The sequence below is a fragment of the Oncorhynchus kisutch genome, linkage group LG21 (assembly GCF_002021735.2).
Source record: "Oncorhynchus kisutch isolate 150728-3 linkage group LG21, Okis_V2, whole genome shotgun sequence".
In the NCBI taxonomy this organism is placed as follows: Eukaryota; Metazoa; Chordata; class Actinopteri; order Salmoniformes; family Salmonidae; genus Oncorhynchus; species Oncorhynchus kisutch.
Genome location: NC_034194.2, coordinates 3,079,025 through 3,106,032, shown reverse-complemented (window position 1 = coordinate 3,106,032; position 27,008 = coordinate 3,079,025). Strand labels below are relative to the sequence as shown.

General features: G+C 42.2%; 1 protein-coding gene across 18 annotated transcripts in view; it reads right to left on the bottom strand.

Moving 5' to 3' along the window:
- LOC109884009 (pumilio homolog 2) overlaps nucleotides 1-27,008 on the bottom strand; it is a 54,644-nt gene that overhangs the window by 21,409 nt on the left and 6,227 nt on the right. For 3 of the 18 annotated variants that reach the window (XM_020476006.2, XM_020476000.2, XM_020476007.2), the window contains exons 3-20: nucleotides 18,379-18,447; nucleotides 18,152-18,257; nucleotides 17,300-17,487; nucleotides 16,530-16,693; nucleotides 15,969-16,278; nucleotides 15,767-15,860; nucleotides 15,423-15,530; nucleotides 14,718-14,866; nucleotides 14,431-14,548; nucleotides 13,482-13,649; nucleotides 12,888-13,163; nucleotides 12,224-12,451; nucleotides 11,175-11,442; nucleotides 10,865-10,994; nucleotides 8,684-8,818; nucleotides 8,114-8,251; nucleotides 7,480-7,605; nucleotides 2,482-2,553 (exon numbers count right to left, since the gene is read on the bottom strand). In XM_020476006.2, the coding sequence (XP_020331595.1) occupies nucleotides 2,482-2,553; nucleotides 7,480-7,605; nucleotides 8,114-8,251; nucleotides 8,684-8,818; nucleotides 10,865-10,994; nucleotides 11,175-11,442; nucleotides 12,224-12,451; nucleotides 12,888-13,163; nucleotides 13,482-13,649; nucleotides 14,431-14,548; nucleotides 14,718-14,866; nucleotides 15,423-15,530; nucleotides 15,767-15,860; nucleotides 15,969-16,278; nucleotides 16,530-16,693; nucleotides 17,300-17,487; nucleotides 18,152-18,257; nucleotides 18,379-18,447 (2,847 nt within the window). The remainder of the gene's footprint in view (nucleotides 1-2,481; nucleotides 2,554-7,479; nucleotides 7,606-8,113; nucleotides 8,252-8,683; nucleotides 8,819-10,864; nucleotides 10,995-11,174; nucleotides 11,443-12,223; nucleotides 12,452-12,887; nucleotides 13,164-13,481; nucleotides 13,650-14,430; nucleotides 14,549-14,717; nucleotides 14,867-15,422; nucleotides 15,531-15,766; nucleotides 15,861-15,968; nucleotides 16,279-16,529; nucleotides 16,694-17,299; nucleotides 17,488-18,151; nucleotides 18,258-18,378; nucleotides 18,448-27,008) is intronic. The other 15 variants (XM_031800144.1, XM_020476005.2, XM_031800145.1 and 12 more) reach the window with 13 other exon arrangements.

Here is a 27,008-nt window from a genome sequence, read left to right as displayed (position 1 = left end):
AGGTCGGGGATTCTGTCGTTCTGCCCCTGAACAGGCAGTTAACCCACTGTGTTTCCCAGAGACTAATGAGGTAATGGGAAGAACATGACCTGCACCAAAGTCAGATTAGGATATAGGCAAAGATAAAAAATAAAAAAATATCTGGAGTTTCCTTATTGTAGACTACTAGTTACTTAGTTTTTTTACTACTCAACTCGGTTTGGCACATGGCCTCATGTGAATCCTTAAAGAGATGGGTGGGGCTAAAGCTTATGAGGGCGTGAAGGATGCTGAATGGGTGTAGACGAAGTGGTCTCCAGTAGATGTACCAAAACATTCAAGGGCCATTTTTCTCAAAAGTGGGGCCACAGATTTATCAACTTTCAAAGCAGAATTACTTCCCAATTGTAGTGTATGATACCATTTCTAGCGCTAAGTCTACTTTTATCAATATTAATATATAAAAAAATGTATTTTTAAGTACAATCAAATTTTGCTACATTGGACCGAATACAGGTGATGGGTCACATACAGTGCATGCGGAAAGTATTCAGACCTTTTCCACATTGTTACATTAAAGCTTTATTCTAAAATGGATTAAATACAAAAATGGGTACTCGATCTAAACACAATACCCCATAATGACAAAGCGAACACAGTTTTTAGAAATGCTTGGACATTTATATAGTGCGGCTGGTAGCCTAGTGTTTAGAGTGTTGGACCAGTGACCGAAAGGTTGCTAGATCGAATCCCAAGCTGACCAGGTAAAAATCTGTCATTCTGCCCCTGAACATGAGTTAACCCACTGTTCCTAGGCCGTCATTGTAAATAAGAATGTTCTTGACAGATTTGCCTCGTTAAATAGAAAGGTTAAATTAAAACAAAACTTTTTTTTAAATCAATAAAAAATAAAACATATTTACGTAAGTATTCAGACCATTTAACTTCATACTAGCAGGTGTCCACATTTAATTACTGGTAAGTGTTAAATTGTATGTTTTTTTATCAGCCATTTTATTTATTATAATATTTCTGGTTTTTGTTTGCCAGAATGTGCAGATTGACTGGCAGGTCAACACTTTCTGGCTTGGCTAGCTAATTGTTTTTGTTTGAATGATGCATCTGGACACGGTACCAGCTTTGTTTCCTCTGCCTGCTAGTTCCTGACCTTTGAATAATTCAATTGAAGAGTCACCTGAAGCTTAAGAGGCATGGGAGATGGAATAAAAGGAATGCAGTATGGAGGCAGGGGGCTCATCCTGAGGATGACTGGCTACTACTCTGAACTGTGTGTAGTGAGCTTCTGGGAGCCAGAGCTGCTGAGACATCACCCAAGTGGGTGTTACACATTGTGAAGGAGGAGAAGTCCAGTAACTACACAACTCCAGGCTGGTTCCCCGAGTAGACCTCAACACAATCCTCACCAGACTCTTCATCCATCCTCTACCTGACCATCTTCCTCTGATCAAGACATGAACTGTCCCCCTCCATCTTTGGGAGGATGGCCTCAGACTTGGCCTCTATTGGTTGACCCAACTACAGCTAGGCTACTCATGATGAATAGTTTTTCTGTTTTTGACAAGCTTTGAGAATCTTATGAAAAGCACCATTGAAATGTCAAAAAACTATTACATATCACTGCAGTCACCGCAGATTGCTGAAGGTCAAACGACAAGACGCACGCTTCTGATTTGCATTAGACACAGACCTATTCAGGTCCATGTGGAACCAGCAGCATATTTGCCCCTTCAGGGATAGGTGATAAGACAGTTATGGGTGTGGTTTTAAGGGAAAAATAACTTAATATACCTAAAGCTTTGCAGGAAAACGAACAAACTCACCTGACCAGATATCAATAGTGACTCAACATTTGACCACCTGAAATTAGTAGCATGCCTTGTTATACTACAGTTGTCCCCCTCCCACTTATTTGATTTGAAGCAAATTACATGATTTGATTTACAAACTTTGCCCAACCATTTTGCTTCATTGCTCAACATGGTCTGATGGACTTTAACCCTAAAATCCAAGAAACCACAGTAAGTTCAAAACATACGGGACAATATGTCAATGTTGGGGGTCCAAATTGTGGCTAAAAAAAGCTCTTGACTAGGGGAGTCTTTCTAGCAAGTATTTATAATTAAAATCAGAATAGGCAGGCAGGAGAGAGGTGGGGAAAAAAATACTTAGAATCAGGAGGTGTCAGTGACCAGAGTGATTATCCAAACAGAGCGGAGAAGCGGGATGCTGCGAATCCTCTACGTGACAGGACAGAAATATGTATTCTAAACAAAGGAACAAGGAAAACGAGGAGGGAGGGAGGCAGCGGAAGAAGGAAGAGGCGTGCTCTGAGTTTAACAGGTCTGAAAGAGGGAGAGAGAGTTTGAAGGTAAAAGGCCTCTATGGTGTTAAAGCAGACTGGTTATTGAGAAAGAGGAATATGGAGGAGGAGTGAGGGAGGCGACACGAGGAGGACGTCCATGTGGGAGGCGAATTGCTGACCTTGAACAGTGCATCGCTGGACACTGTATAATATGTTTTGGGTGTCATCTCCAATGAAACGCCTTGATATTTCTAGATGGAATAAGTGGGGGGCGGGGGGTTAAATTAACATCATAGGTAGAAGTCATTGACAGCATAAATACATGTATTATCAACCGTAGGATAAAAATGGACACTGCGCATGGTCATGTTCGTTAGGCACCATAGGGAAGAAAACGTACTGAAACAGGAAGGGGCTCCCCTGACTTGTTCAATGAAAATGGCCCATTTTTTTTCTTCCCTTTCGTGCCCTAATGAACACGACATGCTGCACAGCCACATTAACAAATGAAAACATCACAAGAACAAAACATGCGCACACACATTCAGAAGTTTGGGGTCAGTTAGAAATGTTCGTTTTTGAAAGAAAAGCACATTTGTCAATTAAAATCACATCAAATTGATCAGAAACACAGTGTAGACATTGTTAATGTTGTAAATGACTATTGTAGCTGGAAACGGTTATCAGCAACCATCACTCCTGTGTTCCAATGGCACGTTGTGTTAGCTAATCAAAGTTTCTCATTTTAAAGGCTAATTGATCATCAGAAAACCCTTTTGCAATTAGGTTAGCACAGCTGAAAACTGTTGTTCTAATTAAAGAAGCAATGAAACTGCCCTTCTTTAGACTCGTTGAGTATCTAGAGCGTCAGAATTTGTGGGTTCGATTACAGGCTCAAAATGGCCAGAAACAAAGAACTTTCTTCTGAAACTCGCCAATCTATTCTTGTTTCCAGCTACAATAGTAATTTACAACATTAATGTCCACACTGATGCTATTTTAGAAATACATGCTTTTCTTTATAAACACACACACAACCGTACCCGTCCTAAGTTTAGACACGCCTACTCATTCAAGCGTTTATTTTTTACTATTTTCCACCGTGTAGAATAGTGACGACATCAAAACTATGAAATAACACATATGGAATCATGTAGTAACCAACAAAGTATTAAACAAATCAAAATATATTTTAGATTCTTCAAAGTAGACACCCTTTGCCTTGACAGATTTGCACACTCATTGCACCCACATTGTCTCAATCAGCTTCACCTGAAATGCATTTCCAATAGTCTTGAATGAGTTCCCACATATGCTTAGCACTTGGCTGGCTGCTTTTCCTTCACTGTGCAGTCGAACTCATCCAAAACCAACTCAATTGGGTCGAGGCCAGGTCATTTGATGCAGCACTACATTACTCTTCTTCTTGGTCAAATTGCCCTTACACAGACTAGAGGTGTGTTTGGTCATTGCGCAAACCAGATGGGATGGCATATCGCTGCAGAATACAGTGATAGCCATGCTGGTTAAGTGTGCCTTAATCTAAATAAATCACTGACAATGTCACCAGCAAAGCACCCCCACACCTCCATGCTTCACAGTGGGAACCACACATGCTGAGATAATCCGTTCACTTACTCTGCGTCTCACAAAGAAACGTCAGTTTGAAACAAATCTCAAATTTGGACTCAGACCAAAGGACAGATTTCCACCGATCTAATATCCATTGCTCGTATTTCTTGCCCCAAGCAAGTCTCTTCTTATTGGTGTCCTTTAGTAGTGGTTTCTTTGCAGTAAATCGACCATGAAGGCCTGATTCACACAGTCTCATCTGAAATGTGTCTGTTACTTGAACTCTGAAGCATTTATTTGGGCTGCAATTTCTGAGGCTGGTACATCTAATGAACTTATCCTCTGCAGCAGAGATAACTTTGGGACTTCATTTCCTGTGGCGGCCCTCATGAGAGCCAGTTTCATCATAGCGTTTGATGGTTTTTGCGACTGCACTTTAAGAAACTTTCAAAGTTCTTGACATTCTCCATATTGACTGACCTTCATGTCTTAAAGTAATTATGGAATGTCCTTTCTCTTTGCTTATTTGAGCTGTTCTTGCCATAATATGGACTTGGTCTTTTACCAAATAGCCCCCCACCTTGTCACAACTAATTGGGTCAAACACATTGAGGAAAGAAATTCTACAAACAAGGCACACCTGTTAACCTTTTATGGCTGGGGGGGGGGGGGCAGTATTGAGTAGCTTGGATGAATAAGGTGCCTAAAGTAAACAGCCTGCTCCTCAGGCTCAGTTTCTAATCTATGCATTTTATTATTATTATTGGATAGAAAACTCTAAAGTTTCTAAAACTGTTTGAATGATGTCTGAGTATAACAGAACTCATATGGCAGGCAAAATCCTGAGTTGAAATCAAAACAGGAAGTCAGAAATCTGAGCTTTGTATGTATTCACCAGAGTCCAATGAAATCCCCTTGAGATGTTGCACTGCCTAGGGATTCCACTAGATGTCAACCATCAATATAAATTATAATGAGACTTCTATGATGTTGTGGGAGTGAATGATAGCAGAATCAGTCAGGTGTCTGGCAGTCAGCCATTTTCTGATCATGTTTATTCCTCGTGGTAGTCACTTGTGTTCCATTGCTCACGAAGACAAGGAGTACTCCAGTTGGAACTTTATTGAAGCTATATGTTGAAAACACCCCAATGATTGATTCTGTACTTAGTTTGAAATGTTTCTTCGACCGGTAATATTACTTTCAAGTTTTTGTCCGATATAACGCTGACCAGAATTTGCGTTTGGATATGTATACCAAACGCGCTAACAAAAGAAGGTATTTGGACATATATAACGGACATTTTCAAACAAAACAAACATTGTGGACCTGGGATTCCTGGAGTGCTTTCTGATGTAGATCAAAGGTAAAGGAATATTTATCATATAATTTCTTGTTAATGTTGACGCCATCTTTGTGGCTGTGGTGTTTTTACTTCTGAGCGCCGTCTCAGATTATTGCATGGGTTTCTTTTTCCGTAAAGTTTTTTTAAAATCTGACACAGCGGTTGCATTAAGGAGAGGTATAACTTGTATTATCATCTACATTTATGATAAGTATTTCTATTGAATGATGTGGCTATGCAAAATCACTGGATGTTTTTGGAACTAGTGAATCTAACGCGCCAATGTAAACTCAGATTTTCTGATATAAATATGAACTTTATCAAACAAAACATGCATGTATTGTGTAACATGAAGTCATATGAGTGTCATCTGATGAAGATTATCAAAGGTTAGTGATTCATTTTCTCTCTTTGTGCTTTTTCTCTCTCTTTGGCTGGTAAAATTGGCTGTGTATTTTAGTGAGTTGTTGGTGACCTAACAATCGTTTGTGGTGCTTTCCCCGTAAATCCTATTTGAAATTGGACACTGTGGTGGGATTAACAACAAGACTACGTTAAACAATATAAAATACATGTATGTTTGAGGAATTTTAATTATGAGATTTCTGTTCTTTTGAATATGCCGCCCTGCACTTTCACTGGCTGTTATATCGCTCCCGGTAACGGGATCTCAATCATAAGAAGTTCATTGAAATGCATTCCAGGTGACCACCTCATGAAGCTGGTTGAGAGAATTCCAAGAGTGTGCAAAGCTGTCAAGGCAAAGGTTGGCTACTTTAAAGAATCTCAAATATATCTTGAATTGTTTAACACATGGTTCCATGTGTTATTTCACAGCTGATGTCTTACTATTTTCTACATTGTAGGATAAATGTAAAATTAAAGAAAAACCCTGGAATGAGTAAGTGTCCAAACTTGACTAGTACTGTAAATTATAATAACAATATTTGAGAACTAACAATGACCAAAGTAAAAACTAGACATTGAGAATCTAAAATGTCATCAAGCCACCACTGATTGTTATATTTGAGTTACCCAGATAGTATAAGAACCCAGGAATAAAGAACCCAGCATAAGCAATCACTAAACAAATTGAATTGTAGGACATTTAACTTTAAAGCAGCATTCAGCAGTTGAAACAAAGAATTTTCCCACCCATTTTGGTAAAAACAGAGGGATGGGGTTGGAGAAATGTAACCTACAATTCATAGACTGCATGATGGATGCAAGGACTGATCATCCAGGATATCACTATTATAGTTTTAACTATGTTTTGAGGCTATATAGCTGGGGTACTCAAGTACTATTTGTGAAAGTCCGTTCACACAAATTTCCTAGGTGGCAAAGGTCCGGATAGATAATGTAATTTATCAGCGTAGTAACAAACCCCCACCTCACAACCCATGCAACCCTAACTGTTCACACACCCCTCTTGTTTGCAGATAGAAAATATGTTGCCGTTTTAATTTCCTGCAATTCTATGTATTCTTCCATGTGTTGTGTGTTTTTATGATACCAGGGGTCAAAGTCCGACCGAATAAAAAGTAGATTTTACTTTTTATTCCCTCCCCTCTGGACCCGGTTCTGGGTCCGGTCAGTGTTCTGCTGAGTATGGGGTCTATATCGTGTATGTCAAGGAGGTTGGTGGCACCTTAATTTGGGAGGGCGGGTTTGTGGTAATGGCTGAAGCGGAATGGTATCAAATACAAACATGGTTTCCATGTGTTTGATTCCATTCCATTCACTCTGTTCCAGTCATTACTATGAGCCGTCTTCCCCTCAGCAGCCTCCTCTGGTGTACGTTTACAAACATTGGTGTAAAACAAGTTAATATTTTGGATTCTGATTGGGTATGACAGTTGAACTAAGTTTGAGGCATTTATAAGTTATATTCTTTAATAGTCAATGGGTACATATCATTAATTTATACGTCCAAAAGTGGACATAGCAACTGCTGATTTCTCCTGATTTTTCTCTCAATCAGGCAGATGACAAAGTTTGTAGAATTTCAGGTAACTAGCTTAAAACTGAAACTCTCTCAGCTCCATGGAGAAATAGGTAGAATTGCAGGAAATTGGCTTAAATATGAAAACATCTACACGGCCAAGATGTGGGCCTCTAACATACAGCCACAGCCCATGCTATACCCACCACCTAAGCCCCTTTTTGATCCAGTAAAAACCCTGCAAAGCGTTGGCCATGTGTGAGCGACTGGGGTCTAGTTAAGAGTTGAGACTACGGCTCGCCTGGCTGCAGTTACCTGGCCAAGCTGCTCAGAGTGCTGGTGCAGCTCCTCCAGGATGGGCAGGGTCTGCTCCTGGGTGCAGTGCTCCAGGATCCTCTGGATCACCCTGCAGCCATAAGGGTGGGTGGACAGCACAAACACCTGCAGGGGAGACGACACATCAACAAAAATGTTACAGGCCCCCTTGAGCCTAAATAAGTGGGGCATAAAGTAAAGCATTTAGGAAGATGAATTAAATAATAGGAATATGTGGATGTTAGGAAATGTTTGTACATTTTTAACACTTGAAAAGGGCCCAAATCAGATGGTCCATACATTGGATACTGTGGGGAAGCTGAATAATGTGTGTGTGTGTCTGGGTCGTTTTCAGTAGGTGAAAAGCATTCAGAAAGGGGCAGGTACAGCTATTGGAACTAGTCCAATGAGAACATATATTGTTTCCCCGTTGGATAATGTTTTGCTGCAGTGTGCCCTGCTGAACACAATGTGACTGGAGGTTGGGTTGATGTTTTCTGGGTCGTGTACATTAAGCACTAAACATAAGAAAAAACTACGTAACAGGAAGGGTCAACATGAAATTCTCCTATCAGAAACACATTCTCCTTTACAAACAGTTTTCCATTGCATGACCAAATGAATTGGCTCTCACCTGCCCCTGGAAGGCATCAATGATGAACTGCAGGGCCTGGGGCTGCACACACTCGATACACTTCTGCACCACATGGTTTCCGTTCTGATCCTTCACACACTTTAGCACGTGGCCGTCTAGCTCCCGCACTATGTCACTCTGAGGAAGGGGAAAGAGAGTGGAGTAATTCATCCAGCTCTCCCTCCATAGATCTTCTCAACATTTTCAACCAGTCTATGTTAATCCCATGGAAATAGAATGGCCAAGTCATTACACATCCATTTACCTTCTAATGGCTTGTTGATAATAGATTGAGGACTTTGGGTGACAGACAATTTAAAGGGCAATTCAAAGAGGACGACAACAGGACCATACTACATAGGTATCCATCCCCCATGCTTACTGGAGAGTACACCACACTCAGAAACACAGTTAACAACACCAGGGCAATGTCTCAAACAGCACCCTATTCCCTTTGTAGTGCACAACTTTTGACCAGGACCCATGGAGTTCTGGTCAAACTAGGGAATAGGGTGCCCCCCCCCAAAAAAACTCCATCTATAATCCAAAGAGAAGTGAAGATCCACTTACAATTACCTGCTGGTCGGAGGATATGGACTCCAGGGCCTTCTGGATCACTCGGCAGCCGTACATCTGCAAGGCCAGGGGCAGCACGTGGCCGCGGATTCGGGTGGCAAGAGCCAGCTTCTGATCTGCACTACCAAACTGCAGAGAACATTTCAATGATGATGCAAAAAATATGACGACCTGTTCTCTCTGGCTCAGTTGGAGCTTGCAGCGCCACAATGTGGGTTTGATTCACGAAAATGTATTAAAGCATGATTAAGTCACTTTGGATTTATAAAATCATGTTTAAGTCTGATAAATGGCATATGTTATTGATAAGTGTTTGCTGAATATACAGTAGGTCAATTTGACACCTACTCATTCAAGGGGTTCTTTATTTACTATTTTCTACATTGTAGAATAGTGAAGACATCAAAACTACGAAATAACACATTAAATCATGAGGTAACAAAGTGTTATATATATATCAAATACATTTAGATTTGTTTGAGATTCTTCAAAGTATCCACCCTTTGACTTGATGACAGCTTTGCACACTCTTGGCATTTTGTGTAATGTCTTTCCTTAATGCGTTTGAGCCAATCAGTTGTGTTGTGACAAGGTTAGGGTTGTATTCACCCAAAGGGTCAGACAGCTGAACAGACAAAGACTTGTTTCCACCAGCACAAGTATATATATACCCCAATTTGGGTGAAGTATCCTCCTTCCCTCTAAACATTACATCTTTATTGCTAAGCAGGAAGTTAAGTGTTCCGGGCAATAAACTGTTCCTTCTCCCTTAGTGACCTGACCTAACCTCGGCCCCCATTCACCACCCTTATCAGTGACTGCAACCATGTGATTGCCTTTACTCAGTGCATTGCAAGCTTAATGGTCTCCACCATATACATTCCTCCTACAGATAACCATTAACTTCTGGTGTAGAAACTAGACAATGGCACTCATTTCCATAGGAGACCTGATAATTAACAATATTTCAAGTTTAGGAGTCCCAACCCATTAGGGTGGTATTCAGAAGATAGCCCTATTTGGTAAAAGACCAAGTCCGTATTATGGCATGACCAGCTCAAATAAACAAAGAGAAACGACAGTCCATCATTACTTTCAGACATGAATGACAGTCGATATGGAAAATTAAGAACTTTTAAAGTTTCTTCAAGTGCAGTCACAAACCATCAAGCACTATGGCGAAGTTGGCTCTCATGAGAACCGCCACTGGAAAGGAAGACTCCGAGGTAGCTCTGCTTCAGAAGATAAGTTAATTAGGTACCAGCCTCAGAAATTAAACCACTATTAAAGAAACCACTACTAAAAAGGACACCAATAAGAGACTTGCTTGAGCCAAGAAATCCGAGCAATGAACATCAGACCGGTTCCAACCGCCATGTCTTTGTGAGATGCAGAGTAGGTGAATGGATGATCTCAGCAACACCAGCATGACTACCACAGCATTCAGCAGCGATAAACCATCCCACCTGGTTTACACTTAGTGGGGCTATCATTTGTTTTTCAACAGAACAATCACCAAGAAGGAGAGTGATGGAGAGCTGCATCAGATGACCTGGCCTCCACAATCACCCGAACATAACTCAGTTGAGATGGTTTTGGGATGACTTGAACAGCAGAGTGAAGGGAAAGCAGCGAACAAGAGCTAAACATGTGGGAACTCCTTCAAGACTATTGGAAAAGCATTCCAGGTGAAGCTGGTTCAGAGAATGCCAAGAGTGTGCAAAGCTTTCATCATGGCAAAGGGTAGCTACTTTGAAGAATCTCAAATATATTTTGATTTGTTCAACACTTTTTGGTTATTACATGATTCCATGTGTTATTTAATAGTTTTGATGTGTGCACTATTATTCTACAATGTCGGAAATAGTGAAAATAAAGAAAACCCCTTGAATGAGTAGGTGTCCAAACTTTTGACTGGTACTGCATGCATTTTAAAGCAATGCTCTTACCCACATTAACTTACAATAGGTGCATCCCAAGTCATTCAGACAACCATGTCATGATTAACCTTCTTTGATATATATATATTTTTTAATCAGCATTAGTAAAAAGCTAAAATCAGACACATATTGTATTGAAGGCACATTAAAAGTTGGTATGGTTATGAATCAATGATGACACAAATATCCCAAGTACCATCAAATGTAACCCTACAACTGTGACAACGGTCCCCACCTCAAAGAACTTCTGGATGACGTAGTTGCCAAACACGTCGGTCATCAGCTGATAGGCCGCCTGCAGGATTTCCCCAAACACCATCTGCCTCTCGGCGGGGGTGGCCCTCTCCAGCTTCTGCTGGATGAACCTGGAGACAGACGGGGAAGAGGAAAGAGGGACATGGGAAGGGAATTTTAGTGGCAACACAATCATCATATAGTGATAAGGAAGTGTCTCAAGATCATGATAGAAGGGCGTAATATGCAGCAACGGATGTGTTTGTGTATCACTGTGTGTGTGTCCGTTGATCCGTATGTCTATCGCCCACCTGGAGCCGTGCTGGTCCTGGGAGAACTCCACCATGTGGCCGGGCAAGTCACGCAGCTGCAGGTTGGGGAAGCGGTTGTTGCGGAAGTCCTCCAGCAGGCGGCTTCGCCCACTGGGCATGACGTCCGAGCGGCTGTAGCGGGGCCGCGATGGCGGGAACAGCTGGCTGCTGGAGCTGAACAGGCTGGAGGTGGCTCCTGCGCTGCGATACTTTGCCTCCGCACCCGGCGCTGCCGAGATGTAGCGCCCACTGCCATTCGTCAGGCCGCCTGGGGGTTGGGGATGCCAGGGTGGAACAAAATGATGAATGGGTGTTGCCATAGAAATAAAAAATGTCAACCCCCACTACGTTAACTTGAAATTCCACTCTAGTCCCATTTCTACAGATGTTGCATGGACAGCAGCACAGTTACGCAGAGTATTGGTTGAGTGAAGTTCATGTATAGTTTACTGCAAAATATATCAGTACCCTTGCACTTTTCTTAAATTATTCCATATTTCTCAAATAAGTTACCAAAGCAGTGGGTGTTCTTTTCTTTGAATGCTTCATTTGGTAAACCCCACTGCTGAAGGAGACAAAAACTTCTCAAAAACCTACCTAAAGCTTCAATTCCGGGAAAATGTTCTGTGGAGACCAAACACACATCAAAAAGCATCCAGGATTGGTTCAAGAAACAAATGGACTGTTCTGAAATGGCCAGCAAAACTCTATGGCAAGATCTGAAAACAGCAGTTGGTTGAGGGCAATGTTTACTGCTGTTGAAGAGTAGACCAAATTGCCAGTAGAAAGGTGTAACTAGGTCATTGATAGCGACAAGTAGTGCTTGTTTGCAGTTATTTTGGCCCAAGGCTGTGCTCCCCTCTGGGGTGCACTACTTCCGGGGTGCCAATGGGAGAGGACAGGAAACCAAAAGTTTCGTCATATTTCAACTTATTTAAGAAATAGTGAATTATTTAAGGAAAGTGCAAGGGTGCCAATATATTTGGCCGCAACTGTATATGCTCAAATAAAAAATATTGAGAAAAAAAAAAAACTCCTTGCGGCCTTACCCAGGTGAAGGCTGGAGGAGGATCCGTGAGAGGATGGCAGAGAGGGTGGGGGTGTGAGTGGGGAGTGGCCTGGAGTTAGGCCAATGGGACTGGGCGAGGAAGAATAGCCTAGGCTGTTGTAGAAGGGCTGGCCAATGGGGGTGAGGCTGCTGCCGCCACGCTTGTACAGGTCAGAGCTTGCCAGTAGGGAGTCCCGGCGAGAGACGCTGCTGCTGGTAGAGCTCGACACTACGGGAGAGAGAGAGACGAAGACTGAAATTAGGAGGGGGGGGTTAATTTTGGGGCGGCAGTGTAGCCTAGTGGTTAGAGCGTTGGGCTAGTAACCGGAAGGTTGCAAGTTCAAATCCCCGAGCTGACAAATCTGTCGTTCTGCCCCTGAACAGGCAGTTAACCCACTGTTCCTTGGCAGTCATTGAAAATAAGAATTTGTTCTTAATTAACTGACTTGGCTGGCTAAATAAAAGGTTAAAAAAAATGAAAAAAAATTAAATTATTTTAAGAGGGAGTAGAGAAAAAGAACAAAGTGGGGGTACAGATTGAAAAACTCAGTGAATTGCCAGGAGAAAAGTATACTTTTTTTGTGGTGCATGGCATTACATGTTATGCATGCTTTTTGCATATGTACAATGATTAATCTGAAGCTGCAAGTTCCTTCTCCACTTACCTGATGATCCGAAGCCTCCGAGCGCCGAGCCCAGGCCCACGCCCAGGGAGCCACCGGTGCCACTAAAGCCCAGGGAGGAGGTGGGCGGCGGGGCCTGGGATGTGTGGGAGAACAGGGAGCTGCTCTGGGAGCTGGCCGGCACCGACGCAGTGCCATAGAAGGAGCTGGAGGGCAGGCCCTGGTTCTGGGGCGGGGGCTGCTGTTGCGGCATGGAGCGGTACAGGCCGTTGGGCTGAGGGCCCGACATGTTGTTGCCCGAGCCGGACGCTGAAGCGGCTAAATAGAGGGAGAGAGGGATGAAAAGAGATCAAAACTAGGTCAACACGGCTCAGTGTGGTGCCCATTGGGAGAGGACAGGAGGTGGGTTAGTGCCATAAAACTGTGGGACAGCACCATCAGCATTAGCAATTATTTCACGTCATTGCAAGTGCGTGTCTGGAGATGATAAAATCCTGACAAATTTTCACAAGCACAGTGTGTTCACACTAAATGTGGCACTCATTCCACTGGCTTCTAAGCCTCCTTTAAAAAAGACACCATTTCCAACACTGCAACATTATGAAAGCACAGGGCCAGACAACACTAGGTACTCACCAGCCTGCGCTGCGGCCTGTGGGTTGATGAGAAGCGGGGTTTGAACCAGGCGGACAGGCCCTCCCAGACCGCCACGGGCTCCGGAGGCCATCACCAGGGTTCCGTTCTGATCGTAGTAGGCGGCGGGGGCTAGCATCTGGTAACCTGGGTGGGCAGGAGACAGACACACTGAGGGGAAACGCACTTATGAAAACCAGCCAGATGTGTGATCTACGAGAGGGAGCGTGAGGGCACTGAAGGGGAGCTATCTTATTGCACCATAATCATAAGCAAGAGAAAGGCAGGTTGAAGGAGTATGCACACAAAAGGTATTCCAACAGTATGAATGAATATTCTCAGTCTGGAAGCAAACAGGCTACTGAAAGCGAATACAGTGGGCGACGTCATCAGAACTCATCCCACAAGTCTCCAGAAAACCTGTTTTGGGACCGAGAGGCACTTTTCATTATAACGGAAGAAACATGTTCCTAGCATGTGAGGAATGTGTTTGCTGGCCTCATAAATGCAAGCCAGTTAGATAATATTTAGAGAATAAAAACGTTTTGGGCTAGTTATTCTAACCTATTTGCAATCCCTTTTATTGCTGCTTGCTAACTTGCTGGCTAGCTTTAGAGGTTAGCTGGCTAGTAAGCTACTGCCATCAGTAGTTGTGTTATTATCATATTTAGCCTATTCCACCTTTTGTAGAATGCATACTGGAATTTAAATATAGCGTGGGGAAAGGGAATCCGGACACATCGTCAACACATTTAAAAAATGTAGGTGTAGGAGCATGCTTTGGGAATTCCGTGATCAGAACTCTATGATCAGAATAATAACGGAACTGTCAAGTCTAGACACGGCCTAAGTAGATGCTTAACCAGGCCTGCTCAGTATAGCTTGGTTTGGCAGTGTTAAAAGCCCTTATGTCTGCTCCTAAACTAACGCTACTCTGTGTAGTGTCACCGACCTGGCATACCAGCATAAGCGAGGGCCGGGTTGGCGGCGGCTGCTGCCAGGGAGTCCTGCTGGCTTTGCTGGCCCTGACCAGGGGTGAGGGGGCGTTGGTTGTTCCCGGCACGCATCACCTGGAAAGAAGAGCACCCCAACCTCATTAAAGAAATGACTTCAATGACAAGATCAAATCAAACTATTTGTCACATGCGCCAAATACAAGCATTATCCCTTTAAATTCTCCATCATAACTCTGATACTTAAATTCTCCAGTTACCTGCTGTTAGTTGGTGAAATGCTTACCTGTTGCTGTCCCGGCCCTGGTCCCTGATTGGATGCCTGCTGGTTAGCGTTGTGACTGGCAGCCGCAGCCGCCGCCTGTTGCTGGAAGAGGTTGGCAGGGTACACGCCCCAAGGAACACCATAGTACTGGGGGGGGACCACTGTAGGCCCTAAGGGAAGGGAGTCCTCAGTTACTACTACCAAACCTCTGGCATGAACAGTTTGATAAAATTGTTGCATTCATTAAAGTAGAAGATTGTTACGTTAGTGTGGATCAAGAAGCTATTAACGGTACACAATGAGTGAATGTAAAATACTTAAGTACTTTCAAATATTTTTACTTAAGTATTTTTGGGGAGGAGAGGGGGAGTATTTATATTTGACAACTTTTACTTTACCACATTCCTAAACAATATTATGTACTTTTTGCTCCATTTTCCCTGACACCCAAAAGTACATTACATTTTGAATGCTTAGCAGGACAGGAAAATTATTGTAAATAAAATAGAAAATGTGGCAGTCTGCTTTGCTTAACATAAGGCATTTGAAATTATTTATACTTGTACTTTGATACTTAAGTATATTTAAAACTAAAACTTTTACCCAAGTAAGATTTTACTGGGTGACTTTCACTGGAGTCATTTTGTATGAAGGCATCTTTACTTTTACTCAAGTATAACAATTGGGTACTTTTCCCACCGCTGTATGTGTGTGTGGATTGCTAACCGGCAAGTGTAGCTGCTGCGGCAAGTCCTGCAGCGGTGTAGGGGTCGGCTCCGGGGGGTCCAGCGTTGATGATGTATGGGTTAGGCACGAACGCGGGAGCAAGGCCGGCTGGAGAAAACAGTTAGCCATGCGTGCATATTGAATAACACTTCAAACGGCCGTCAAACTCAAACTAGTATGGCATTCTGTAAATGTTTCACTTACACAAAATTCTAACTATGACTACCAAATCTTGCACAAACATGCTCTAATCCTTGTATGTACGTGTACCGTTTGGAGCCAGGTATATGTATAAATAAATCCACAGTACACACACTGTCTATAGTAATAAAGCTACAACTTACCAAGGTGTTGTTGCTGGGCAGCAGCCAGGGCATACTGTTGCTGCTGGGCAGCAGTGAGCTGCTGGACAGTCAGATGGTTGGACCGCTGGAACAACTGGAAAACAGACATTCAAGTGTGTAACTTGTTCTACGGCAGTTTCCACTCCTCTCAAGCAGGTTTATCTATGCATTGATAAGAAATCTGGTCCCTTGCTCAACCCACCTGCTGCTGGGAGTTGTAGTCAAACAGGCCGACGGGGGTGCCTGAGGAGTCCACCTGGATCTGGTTGCCAGCGTAGTCGAACTGAAGGGACTCCACACCCTGCTGCTGATCCATGCTGCCTATGTTCTGAGTCTCTTGGCTCTGGAAGTCCTCCTGCTGCTGGGGCTTGTTCTGGGCTGGATTCTGGGGCTGCATGGCATGGTGCTGTGCGTGGTGCTGGTGCTGAGTCATTATCTCCAGCCCGGCCTGGCCGGGACCCATCCTCTCCACCGCTTCAATCGGGGAGGCCTGGCGACTTCCTGGGGTGGGGCTAGAGAAGTACATGTGACAATATGGCCTTAGAGGCTTTGTTCACAACTGTCTCAATGACATTGACTGCCTGAACCAAAAATAAATACATCTAATACAGCTTGGAAGTGACTTGAATGTCTTATCTGCATAATTCAATTAAAATAGTTTCCTCTGGAAAATGAAATCTACAAGTGCAGTGAAGGATTGGTAAATACATCTTATAATGATTCTTTCATGACCCCCCAAATAACCATTAACAGGGAACCGTACTTGAAGTCTTTGCAGTCTCTGTCCATGCCGTTGAGCAGGCCTCTCCCATTGGCATCATTCTCCTCTCCCACTTTCATTTCAGTGCTCTTGTCCTCTTCGAATGGAGACGTCTTGTCTTGCGCGTCGCCCTTCTCCCTCCTGTCCGTGTCAACGTCCACTCCGCCCTGCAAAACCCCCTAAAATTCAGGCTGGTTTCTCCAAAGTGACACAATACTCCATTGGAGACCATGAGGGTAGAGCCCAACACTAAGCAATAAGTTCATTTGAAGTTGCATTTCTGGAATAACTAAACCATTTTTGTATCACTATGGACTGGTTAGGCACAAAACCAACAAGTGCACAACTATGGGGGAAACACAGATGAGGTTGGCTTAGATTGTTGACAACATTTAAAAGTATATTTCGAATCCAATGTTTATTGACAACAAAACATGCACACAATGTCTCAAATACATTGTTAGCCAGCAAATTTTGGGCCATATTAGCATAAATGTGACAGTCAAAACACCTGAAAACAAGACATGGTATCAAGAACAAGATGGTATCAAAAAACTAGCAAAAACAAGCCACCTACGATTTCCCACTTGTCCTTGTTGATAGCCATGTGGTCATCCATAATCATAACACACAGACTTCTGCCCCATTAAAGCGAGTACATAATTTGTGACAGTCAGCAAACACATCTATTGAGCCTGATGTAGGTATTCTCTTGGTTCTGTGTGGATTGGTGAAAAGGAAAGAGCAAAAGAGACCTTGGCAGAAAGACTTACATAACCACCGTTCCTGTAGCGGCCATCCATCTTGTCACCGGGGGAGGAGCTCAGGACGTACTCCACCATGCTCACTCCCAGGCCTCCTCCCTCAGAGCGAGGGGACAGCACAGAGCTAGCATCTCCATTCCCATGGAAACCATGTCCGGGTCGCCGCTGCACCATGATAGGCTGGGACACTGAGTGATCTGCTCATCAGAGGAATGGGGGTGGAGCAAAGAATAGAGACATCAAGGACTGAGACATGATCATAATAGGAAGATAGCGTTGACCAAGCATTCCACAAAAGGAGATTTAGAGTTTCCGCATGTTTCTTGAAAAAGCTATCTGCATGGTCTTCATGGTACCAGTTGAACTGAGTAGTAAATGCAGTACTTTAATTTCACGCACTAAACTGTAAGGCTATTTGTTAGGCTTGGGCGGTGTACCGGGGTATTTGGAAATAGACATGGGATGGTTTTTCCATATCATCAATACCGTTGAAATTATTTCATTTAAATCTTTTGAATATTTTATGCTACTTTTTAAGTAAATACTTGCAGTCAACTCATGGAATACATTAGGAATGAAGGTATGACAAGCTGGATACGGGCCAAGCCTACTATTTATTTATGCTTAGGACATTTTGATTTTGGGTTGAATTGGCAATTTTGGTACTGCCCCTGAGTCAGATGAACTCATAGATACCATGTTTATGTCTCTGTGTACAGTATGAAGAATGTTATGCAGTTTTGCGAGCCAATGCTAACTCTGTGGTGATCTGCTAGCAGATCGACAGACTTAGTCATTGCGGTTCTCTAAAAACCTGAGGGTAAAACAAACAGACCAGCAGAGGCACAGAAAACTACTCACGAGAAGATCCCCAGGCATTCACCCTCCACTCCTCTCCAAGGAGCATCCCTTTCCTTCCATCCTTGGCCAATTCATCCGAATCCCACAGTTTCTTTGCTGGCAGCATCTGTAAAGAGAAGGCAAAAAGGAAACTTGAACATTCAGGAAGACTTCAATGAAAGATGTAGCACAAAACCTATCCTAAGTTTACGGGGAAGAAACTTGCAATGTGGCAGATCTCAACCTACCTCACCCATGCCCCTGGACTCCAAAGCAAGGGCTTGAAAACCATAGTTCATCTCATCCACAGTGCGAACCTGAGATAGGAACAAATATTTTCCTTTAGACAGTTACAGCACACACACACACACACTTCGACCCGGTGAATATGGTATCCTTATTCGTATAACAGGCTAGTTTTGGTAAGACCCCCATGAAATGGACAAAAATGAATGGCATCTTATTGGCATTGGGCGAAACATATACACAATTGCAAATACCACTCAAATGGACGGCAGTTTATCAAAAACATATTGCAAGCGCAACATGGCAAATGTCATACTCCAAAAATCCCAAAGGTGGAGAGAGCACTCCACCATAGGATTTCATATGGGAAATGGTCAAAGTCAGGTCCTAAGGGTGACATTTTCAAAATCAATTTCTTTTCACAATTTTAAACCCTCATAAAAACTGTTTGGGACCGATTGTTTTTGCAAAATTATACATATGTAGTAACCGTATGAACAGCTCTTATTTTATTGAGTTTGTCCATTTGCCATATATGATCATAGGAAGTCAGCTTCCGAACCCAAAAGTCAATGAACCATGTCCAAATGGCATATAAATTAAGCCCTGAATCACCCTAGAAGGTCAACTTGTCATGTTTGATCATAGGAAGTAAGAATGTCTTGTTGATGTTGACTCAGCATGTCCATTTCGTAATGTGTGTAATGGACACTGTCCAATCGCTCGTTGGTGTTGATTTCAGCCTGTCCATTTGGTGATGGAAAATACCTCATTAAATACATTGGAAATGGACAAATGTAAACTGTCCATTTACAATGTCTTACAATGGGCATTTACCAACACGAATTGGACATGCTCTAATATACTGCAGAAATGCCCAATTGACTGGCACGTTGACCTCGGGGTGGCCTAGTAGTGATAGTGATTCCTCTCCATTGCCGGCCCACAATTCATAGCACCTTCTGTTAAAACCATTTAAAAAAAAATCAAAAAGTTATTTATTTTCGAGCTGTGGGCTGACATTGTGTAGGCCTAGCTGAGTCAACCCCGAATCCGGAGTTTCGGGTCAATAGGTAATTCGGAGCCCAAGCAGCGACCTTACTTAGTGCTGAAAATTCACTTTTGCTTCGGGGTCCCTGAAAGAGCTATCGGACAGAAACTTTAGGGTCGTCTATATGGGCCGAGGCGGTTTCAATGCACCTAGCCGTGTGATTCTGGGATTTTGGAAAATGTGATTAACTCAGAGCATTGAGACCGCCTCCATCTTGTTTCTGGGCTAAAAGTACATTTGGCCAAACCTGTGCTCACCAAGTTTCGTCTTCAAAGTCTTTTCCGTTTGAGAAAACAGCCATGTCCATTTGCAATATACAGCCTTTTCCGGTACAGCAAAAAAATGTCAAAATACAGAAATGTGTAATGCGGAAACTAAATGACGTAGTGACTATTTGACGACTTCCCAGAAGACCGGAGCCTGGGGGACCAACCTGAGGCCGTCGGCCTATTTTAATAACACCCGTGGACGTCTGCAATATGGAGATCCTCAATCAATCATAACATGGAAATGCCACTCATGTAGGACACCATAAAAAAATTGGAAGAAAGCAAATGGATGCCAACTCCTGTAGCACTTGCAAGGTTCCTATAAAACGTCACACATTGACATTTTATTGGCCAACATGAGTCAACATTGAGAGTCTAAAATAAATGTACCTGTTTATTGAAAAGTAATATAGAAATCACTTAGCAGGGTTCTAAGACAAACTTTTTCCACTGGTGCTACCAACTTTCAGTTGATGGCACCAGCACATGATTTGGTCGAACCAACAAGGACATGACCGGTGTCAGTTTTTTTTAACCAACGTCAAATTGATTGTATAAACAAAGTACATTAATATTTAAATGGTAAATCTGTATTGATAAACTGGGTAAATCAAGATGAAGCTTAGCCAATTCACAATACCATAGAATGTATATTCAATAAAAGTGTGCATGCAGCAAGTTATTTTGCTTGTTTTGGCTGATTTCATGGGGCCACAGATGTTCCCCTTCCATATGGGACTTATTGTACTGATCAACATTTCTTCATATGACGCAACCGCATGTTTTATAAAAAATAAATAATGAAGTGTTTGTCTCATTAAGACCTAATGATGTCCTTCACAGTGAGAGAGAAGTGACTTGAGGGATAGAAAGTGAATGAATAAAGTTAGTGGCAATGACAATCAGCTTTGAAATCACCATATTTTGAATTATGTATATTATCAAACAAAGTACTAGGGTAATGAATTGACGATGGCTTCAGCTGAAACCAAATAAGGTAGGTAAGACAACAAAATTGGAAGCTACTGGTATCTTCTTTCCATTGTAAAGTGTTCAAACCTGTAATGAATGTACTTTTGCAAACAGTTAACAGTTGCAACATTTCTACATGCCGCGTTGCATTATTCAAGCAGGGCTCTGCGCACACAAATAAGGAGCACAATGAAAAATATGAGATAAAGCACTGCATAAATAGGTCAAATCTATAACCGTACTTCATGCTCTATAAAATATTAATAAATGTGAACAAATAAATGGTTTGTGTCACATTGTTACTCTTTAGAGCATAGTATACAGTTAGATGATTTGTTAGGAATCTGTAGTTCTTTAGACTTAATAAAGGCTTCACAAAGCCTCCATAAGATTAAATTCAAATAAAGCGAGACGGACTTTCCTTCACATTTTTAATGGTTGGATTTTGGCTACGCTACTTTGAAGCAAGGCAAGGCTCAATATTTGAAGGAATTGATTTTTAATATATGCATATTTTTTAAATCAGTTTCAAACAATTATAATGCCTCAATCTCACATTGTAAAGTGGTGGGTGACGTGCTGATAGTCAGCAGTAGCCTATGCACTCAAATGGCGAATGGGAAACACGCTTTAACTAAGAGTTGAGAAATAAGCTTTAAAAACATAATGCGATTCCATTGGGATTTGTTTTTTGTTGTGCAATGAATGGGCTTCTAGAAGCACATCTCACTCCAGTACTAGCTTTGAGGATGCTCTCATGCTGTCAAAACAAGTGATAGGCCATTCCCCTCCTCAAACTAGGCTCTATATGCTGCGTGCGTGATAAGATGCATGTCGACTACTGAAAACACACGAGGCAAATTAATTCCACTAAATTGTGCAAATTAAACTATAGACCGATAAGCGGCTAACATCCCTAGACACAATAGATGTTATTTTCCCCATTGACGTTATACCCTGACTAAACCGCTCGCGTTGCAAAATAAGTTTAGGAATATATGTTACTCAATTATTGCGCCAACGAGCGTCTGTGTTGCCCAGGGCTAAAATAGAAGTCATTCCTATTTCTGACGCAGATCGCACTGCAAGTCCTGCCTCTCCCATCTCATTGGTTTATAGAAGCAGGTACCCCCGTACCATTTCCTCATTGTCTTTCAATAACCCATGTGGGTATAACCAAGCTGTTTTACCGGTTGTTGTGGTAATACTATGAAAGTGTAGATGCCTATTACCATATAAATTCAAAGATGAAAAAGCCTGGAAGGAGGAGAGATTACTATAAACGATTCGGTTGACCGATTTGTGTGTGGATTAATTGTCGGAGTAGAGGACCTTGTGCATTTCTGGTCAAATATCCCAGGACAAATTAGCTAGCAAGTGCAAGCTAACTAGCTAAATTGCCATACATGTTTAACCTCTCTAGGGTAGGGGGCAGCATTTGGAACTTTGGATGAACCGCATGCCCAAATTAAACAACCTGCTACTCGGGCCCAGAAGATATGATACGGTAGATTTGGTAGACAACACTCTAAAGTGTCCAAAACTGTTGAAAAACTGTCTGAGTATAACAGAACTGATTTGGCAGGCAAAAATCCATTCAGTAAGTCGTTTTTTTTGTTGGTTTTGTAGTTTTCCTTTCAATGCCATTACAGTATCCATTGACTTAGACCTCAATTTGCAGTTCCTATGCCTTCCACTAGATGTCAACCGTCTTTAGAAATTGTTTCAGGCTTGTATTCTTATAAATGAGGGAGTAAGACCAGTCTGACTGAGTGGACCCTACCGTGTCGCAGAGATTCTTCATGCGCAATCCCGAGAGAGTGCATTTCTTGTTTACCTTTTATATTGACGACGTTATTGTCCGGTTGAAATATTATAGATCATTTAGGCTAAAAACAACCTGAGGATTGAATATAAACATTGTTTGACATGTTTCTATGAACTTTACGGATACAATTTAGATTTTTTTGTCTGCCTGTTTTGACTGCATTTGAGCCTGTGGATTACTAAAGAAAACGAAGGTTTTTGGATAGAGACTTTATCAAACAAAAGTAACATTTATTGAGTAAATGAATGTCTTCTGAGTGCCACCATATGAAGATCAAAAGGTACGGGATTAATTCTCTCTATTTCTGAGTTTTGTAATGCTCCTGCTTGGCTGGTTACTGTTTGTAATAATTTGTCAACTGGGTTATGTTCTGGGCTAGGTATGTTCTGGGCTAGGTATGCTTTCGCCAAAAAGCATTTTATAAATCTGACACCGTGGTTGGATTAACAAGAAGTTAGATTTAAAAAGATTGTGAAATATGTTTTGTTTTCAGAATTTTTTTAATGAGCATTTCTTTATTTGAATTTGGCGCTCTGCAATCTCACTGGATGTTTGCCAGATGGGACGCTAAGCGTCCCACATACCCTATTGGTTCAGAGTTTGTTTTGATATTTTAACCTGCGTGTCGTGATCGCGTTTTGTGGGGGACAAAATAAGTTTGCGCACGCGCAAAGCCGGTTTGGTTTCCGTGTTAGATATAAGCCAAGCCTATACCCGTGTGCGCGATATCACTGACTGAGACCCCACCTTTTACACACAAACCCCAGTCAGTTGTCTACAAGCTGGGTGTTTCCTGGGAATGGAACCTAAACAAAAATTTTAAAAAAAAACTTGCACTCAACTTTGAAAAAGAATTTTAACTAGGATGGCAATTTCAGTCAATTTCTCTGCTGACTAACCTAACCTTGTTAACCGGTAACAGGTCATTTTTTTAGCAAAGAGTAAAATAATGTGACCAATTGAAAACACTATGCATACATACAAGGAATTTAACATTTTCAGAGGTTAATTGAAACATGCAGTGGCAAGCCAATCATCTCACAGCCAAAAGGATTTATTATGGAACATACAACTACTGTAATGAAGCAACAAATGTAAAAAGATAATTTCAAACATTTGCCAATGCAATTTGCAGGAAAATACTTTTCTATACAGTGCCTTCAGAAGGTAGTCATTCCCCTTGACTTATTCCACGTGTTACAGACCGATATCAAAATTGATTCAAGTCGATCTCCCCTCTACACACACAATAACAAAGTGAAAACCTGCTTTGAAATGTTTGCAACTATACTGAAAATTTAAAATCTCATTTACATAAGTATTCACACCCCTGAGTTTATATACTGCAGCACCAGTCAAAAGTTCAGACACTTCTACTCATTCAACGGTACCTTTATTTTTTACTATATTTTGTCATTGAGATTCTTCAAAGTAGACACCCTTTGCCTTGATGACAGCATTGCACACAGTCCCAACCAGCTTCACCTGGAATGCCTTTCCAACAGTCTTGAAGGAGTTCCCACATATGCTGAGCACCTGTTCGCTGCTTTTCCTTCACTCTGTGGTCTAACTCATCCGAAACCATCTCAAAATGGGTGAAAGTTGGGTGAAAGTGGAGGCCAGGTCATATGATGCAGCACTCCTTTACTCTCCTTCTTGGTGAAATAGCCATTACACAGCCTGGAGGTCTGTTGGGTCATTGTCCTGTTGAAAAACAAATGAAAGTCCTACTAAGCGTAAACCAGGTGGGATGGCGTATCGCTGCAGAATGCTGTGTTAGCCATGCTGGTTAAATTTGCCTTGAATTCTAAATAAATCAGACAGTGTCACCAGCAAAGCACCCCCACACCTCCTCCATGTTTCACGGTGAGAACCACATATGCAGAGATCATCCGGTCACCTACTCTGCATCAAAGCCAGGGCGGTTGGAACCAAAATGAAAAAAATTGGGCTCAAACCAAAGGACAGATTTCCACCGGTTTAATGTCCATTGCTTGCGTTTCTTGGCCCAAGCAAGTTTCTTATTATTGCCCTTTAGTGGTTTCTTTGCAGCAATTTGACCATGAAGGCCAGATTCACGAAGTCTCCTCTGACCCGTTGATGTCGAGATGTGTGTTACTTGAACTCTGAAGCATTTATTTGGCCTGCAATTTCTGAGGCTGGTAACTAATGAACTTATCCTCTACAGAAGAGGTAACTCTGGGTCTTCCTTTCCTGTGGCGGTCCTCATGAGAGCCAGTGTCATCATAGCGCTCGATGATTTTTGCGACTGCACACTTGAAGAAACTTTCAAAGTTCTTGACATTTTCCAGATTGACTGACCATGTCTGAAAGTAAAGGACTGTTGTTTCTCTTTGCTTATTTGAGCTGTTCTTGCCATAATATGGTCTTGGTCATTTACCAAATAGGGCTATATTTTGTATACCACCCATACCATGTCACAACAACTGATTGGTTCAAACACTTTGAGGAAAGAAATGCCACAAACAAGGCACACCTGTTAATTGAAATGCATTCCATATGTGAGATTAATATTAGAGGGGGAATCTAAAGATGCAACAAAAATAATAACTAGAATTGTGCCTTTGGCTTCTGGATTCCAGGTGACCACCTCATGAAGCTGGTTGAGAGAATGCCAAGAGTGTGCAAAGAAACATCAAGGCAAAGGGTGGCTACTTTGAAGAATCTCCAATATATTTTGATTTGTTTAACACTTTTTGGGTTACTGCATGATTCCATTTGTTATTTCATAGTTTTTGATGTCGTCACTATTATTTGACAATGCAGAAAATAGTAAAAATAAAGAAAACCCCTTTTATTTATTTATTTTTTTACCTTTATTTAACCAGGTAGGCAAGTTGAGAACAAGTTCTCATTTACAATTGCGACCTGGCCAAGATAAAGCAAAGCAGTTCGACAGATAAAACGACACAGAGTTACACATGGAGTAAAAACAAACATACAGTCAATAATGCAGTATAAACAAGTCTATATACAATGTGAGCAAATGAGGTGAGAAGGGAGGTAAAGGCAAAAAAGGCCATGATGGCAAAGTAAATACAATATAGCAAGTAAAATACTGGAATGGTAGTTTTGCAATGGAAGAATGTGCAAAGTAGAAATAAAAAAATAATGGGGTGCAAAGGAGCAAAATAAATAAATAAATAAAAATTAAACACAGTTGGGAAAGAGGTAGTTGTTTGGGCTAAATTTTAGGTGGGCTATGTACAGGTGCAGTAATCTGTGAGCTGCTCTGACAGTTGGTGCTTAAAGCTAGTGAGGGAGATAAGTGTTTCCAGTTTCAGAGATTTTTGTAGTTCGTTCCAGTCATTGGCAGCAGAGAACTGGAAGGAGAGGCGGCCAAAGAAAGAATTGGTCTTGGGGGTGACTAGAGAGATATACCTGCTGGAGCGTGTGCTACAGGTGGGAGATGCTATGGTGACCAGCGAGCTGAGATAAGGGGGGACTTTACCTAGCAGGGTCTTGTAGATGACATGGAGCCAGTGGGTTTGGCGACGAGTATGAAGCGAGGGCCAGCCAACGAGAGCGTACAGGTCGCAATGGTGGGTAGTATATGGGGCTTTGGTGATAAAACGGATTGCACTGTGATAGACTGCATCCAATTTGTTGAGTAGGGTATTGGAGGCTATTTTGTAAATGACATCGCCAAAGTCGAGGATTGGTAGGATGGTCAGTTTTACAAGGGTATGTTTGGCAGCATGAGTGAAGGATGCTTTGTTGCGAAATAGGAAGCCAATTCTAGATTTAACTTTGGATTGGAGATGTTTGATATGGGTCTGGAAGGAGAGTTTACAGTCTAACCAGACACCTAAGTATTTGTAGTTGTCCACGTATTCTAAGTCAGAGCCGTCCAGAGTAGTGATGTTGGACAGGCGGGTAGGTGCAGGTAGCGATCGGTTGAAGAGCATGCATTTAGTTTTACTTGTATTTAAGAGCAATTGGAGGCCACGGAAGGAGAGTTGTATGGCATTGAAGCTTGCCTGGAGGGTTGTTAACACAGTGTCCAAAGAAGGGCCGGAAGTATACAGAATGGTGTCGTCTGCGTAGAGGTGGATCAGGGACTCACCAGCAGCAAGAGCGACCTCATTGATGTATACAGAGAAGAGAGTCGGTCCAAGAATTGAACCCTGTGGCACCCCCATAGAGACTGCCAGAGGTCCGGACAGCAGACCCTCCGACTTGACACACTGAACTCTATCAGAGAAGTAGTTGGTGAACCAGGCGAGGCAATCATTTGAGAAACCAAGGCTGTCGAGTCTGCCGATGAGGATATGGTGATTGACAGAGTCGAAAGCCTTGGCCAGATCAATGAATACGGCTGCACAGTAATGTTTCTTATCGATGGCGGTTAAGATATCGTTTAGGACCTTGAGCGTGGCTGAGGTGCACCCATGACCAGCTCTGAAACCAGATTGCATAGCAGAGAAGGTATGGTGAGATTCGAAATGGTCGGTAATCTGTTTGTTGACTTGGCTTTCGAAGACCTTAGAA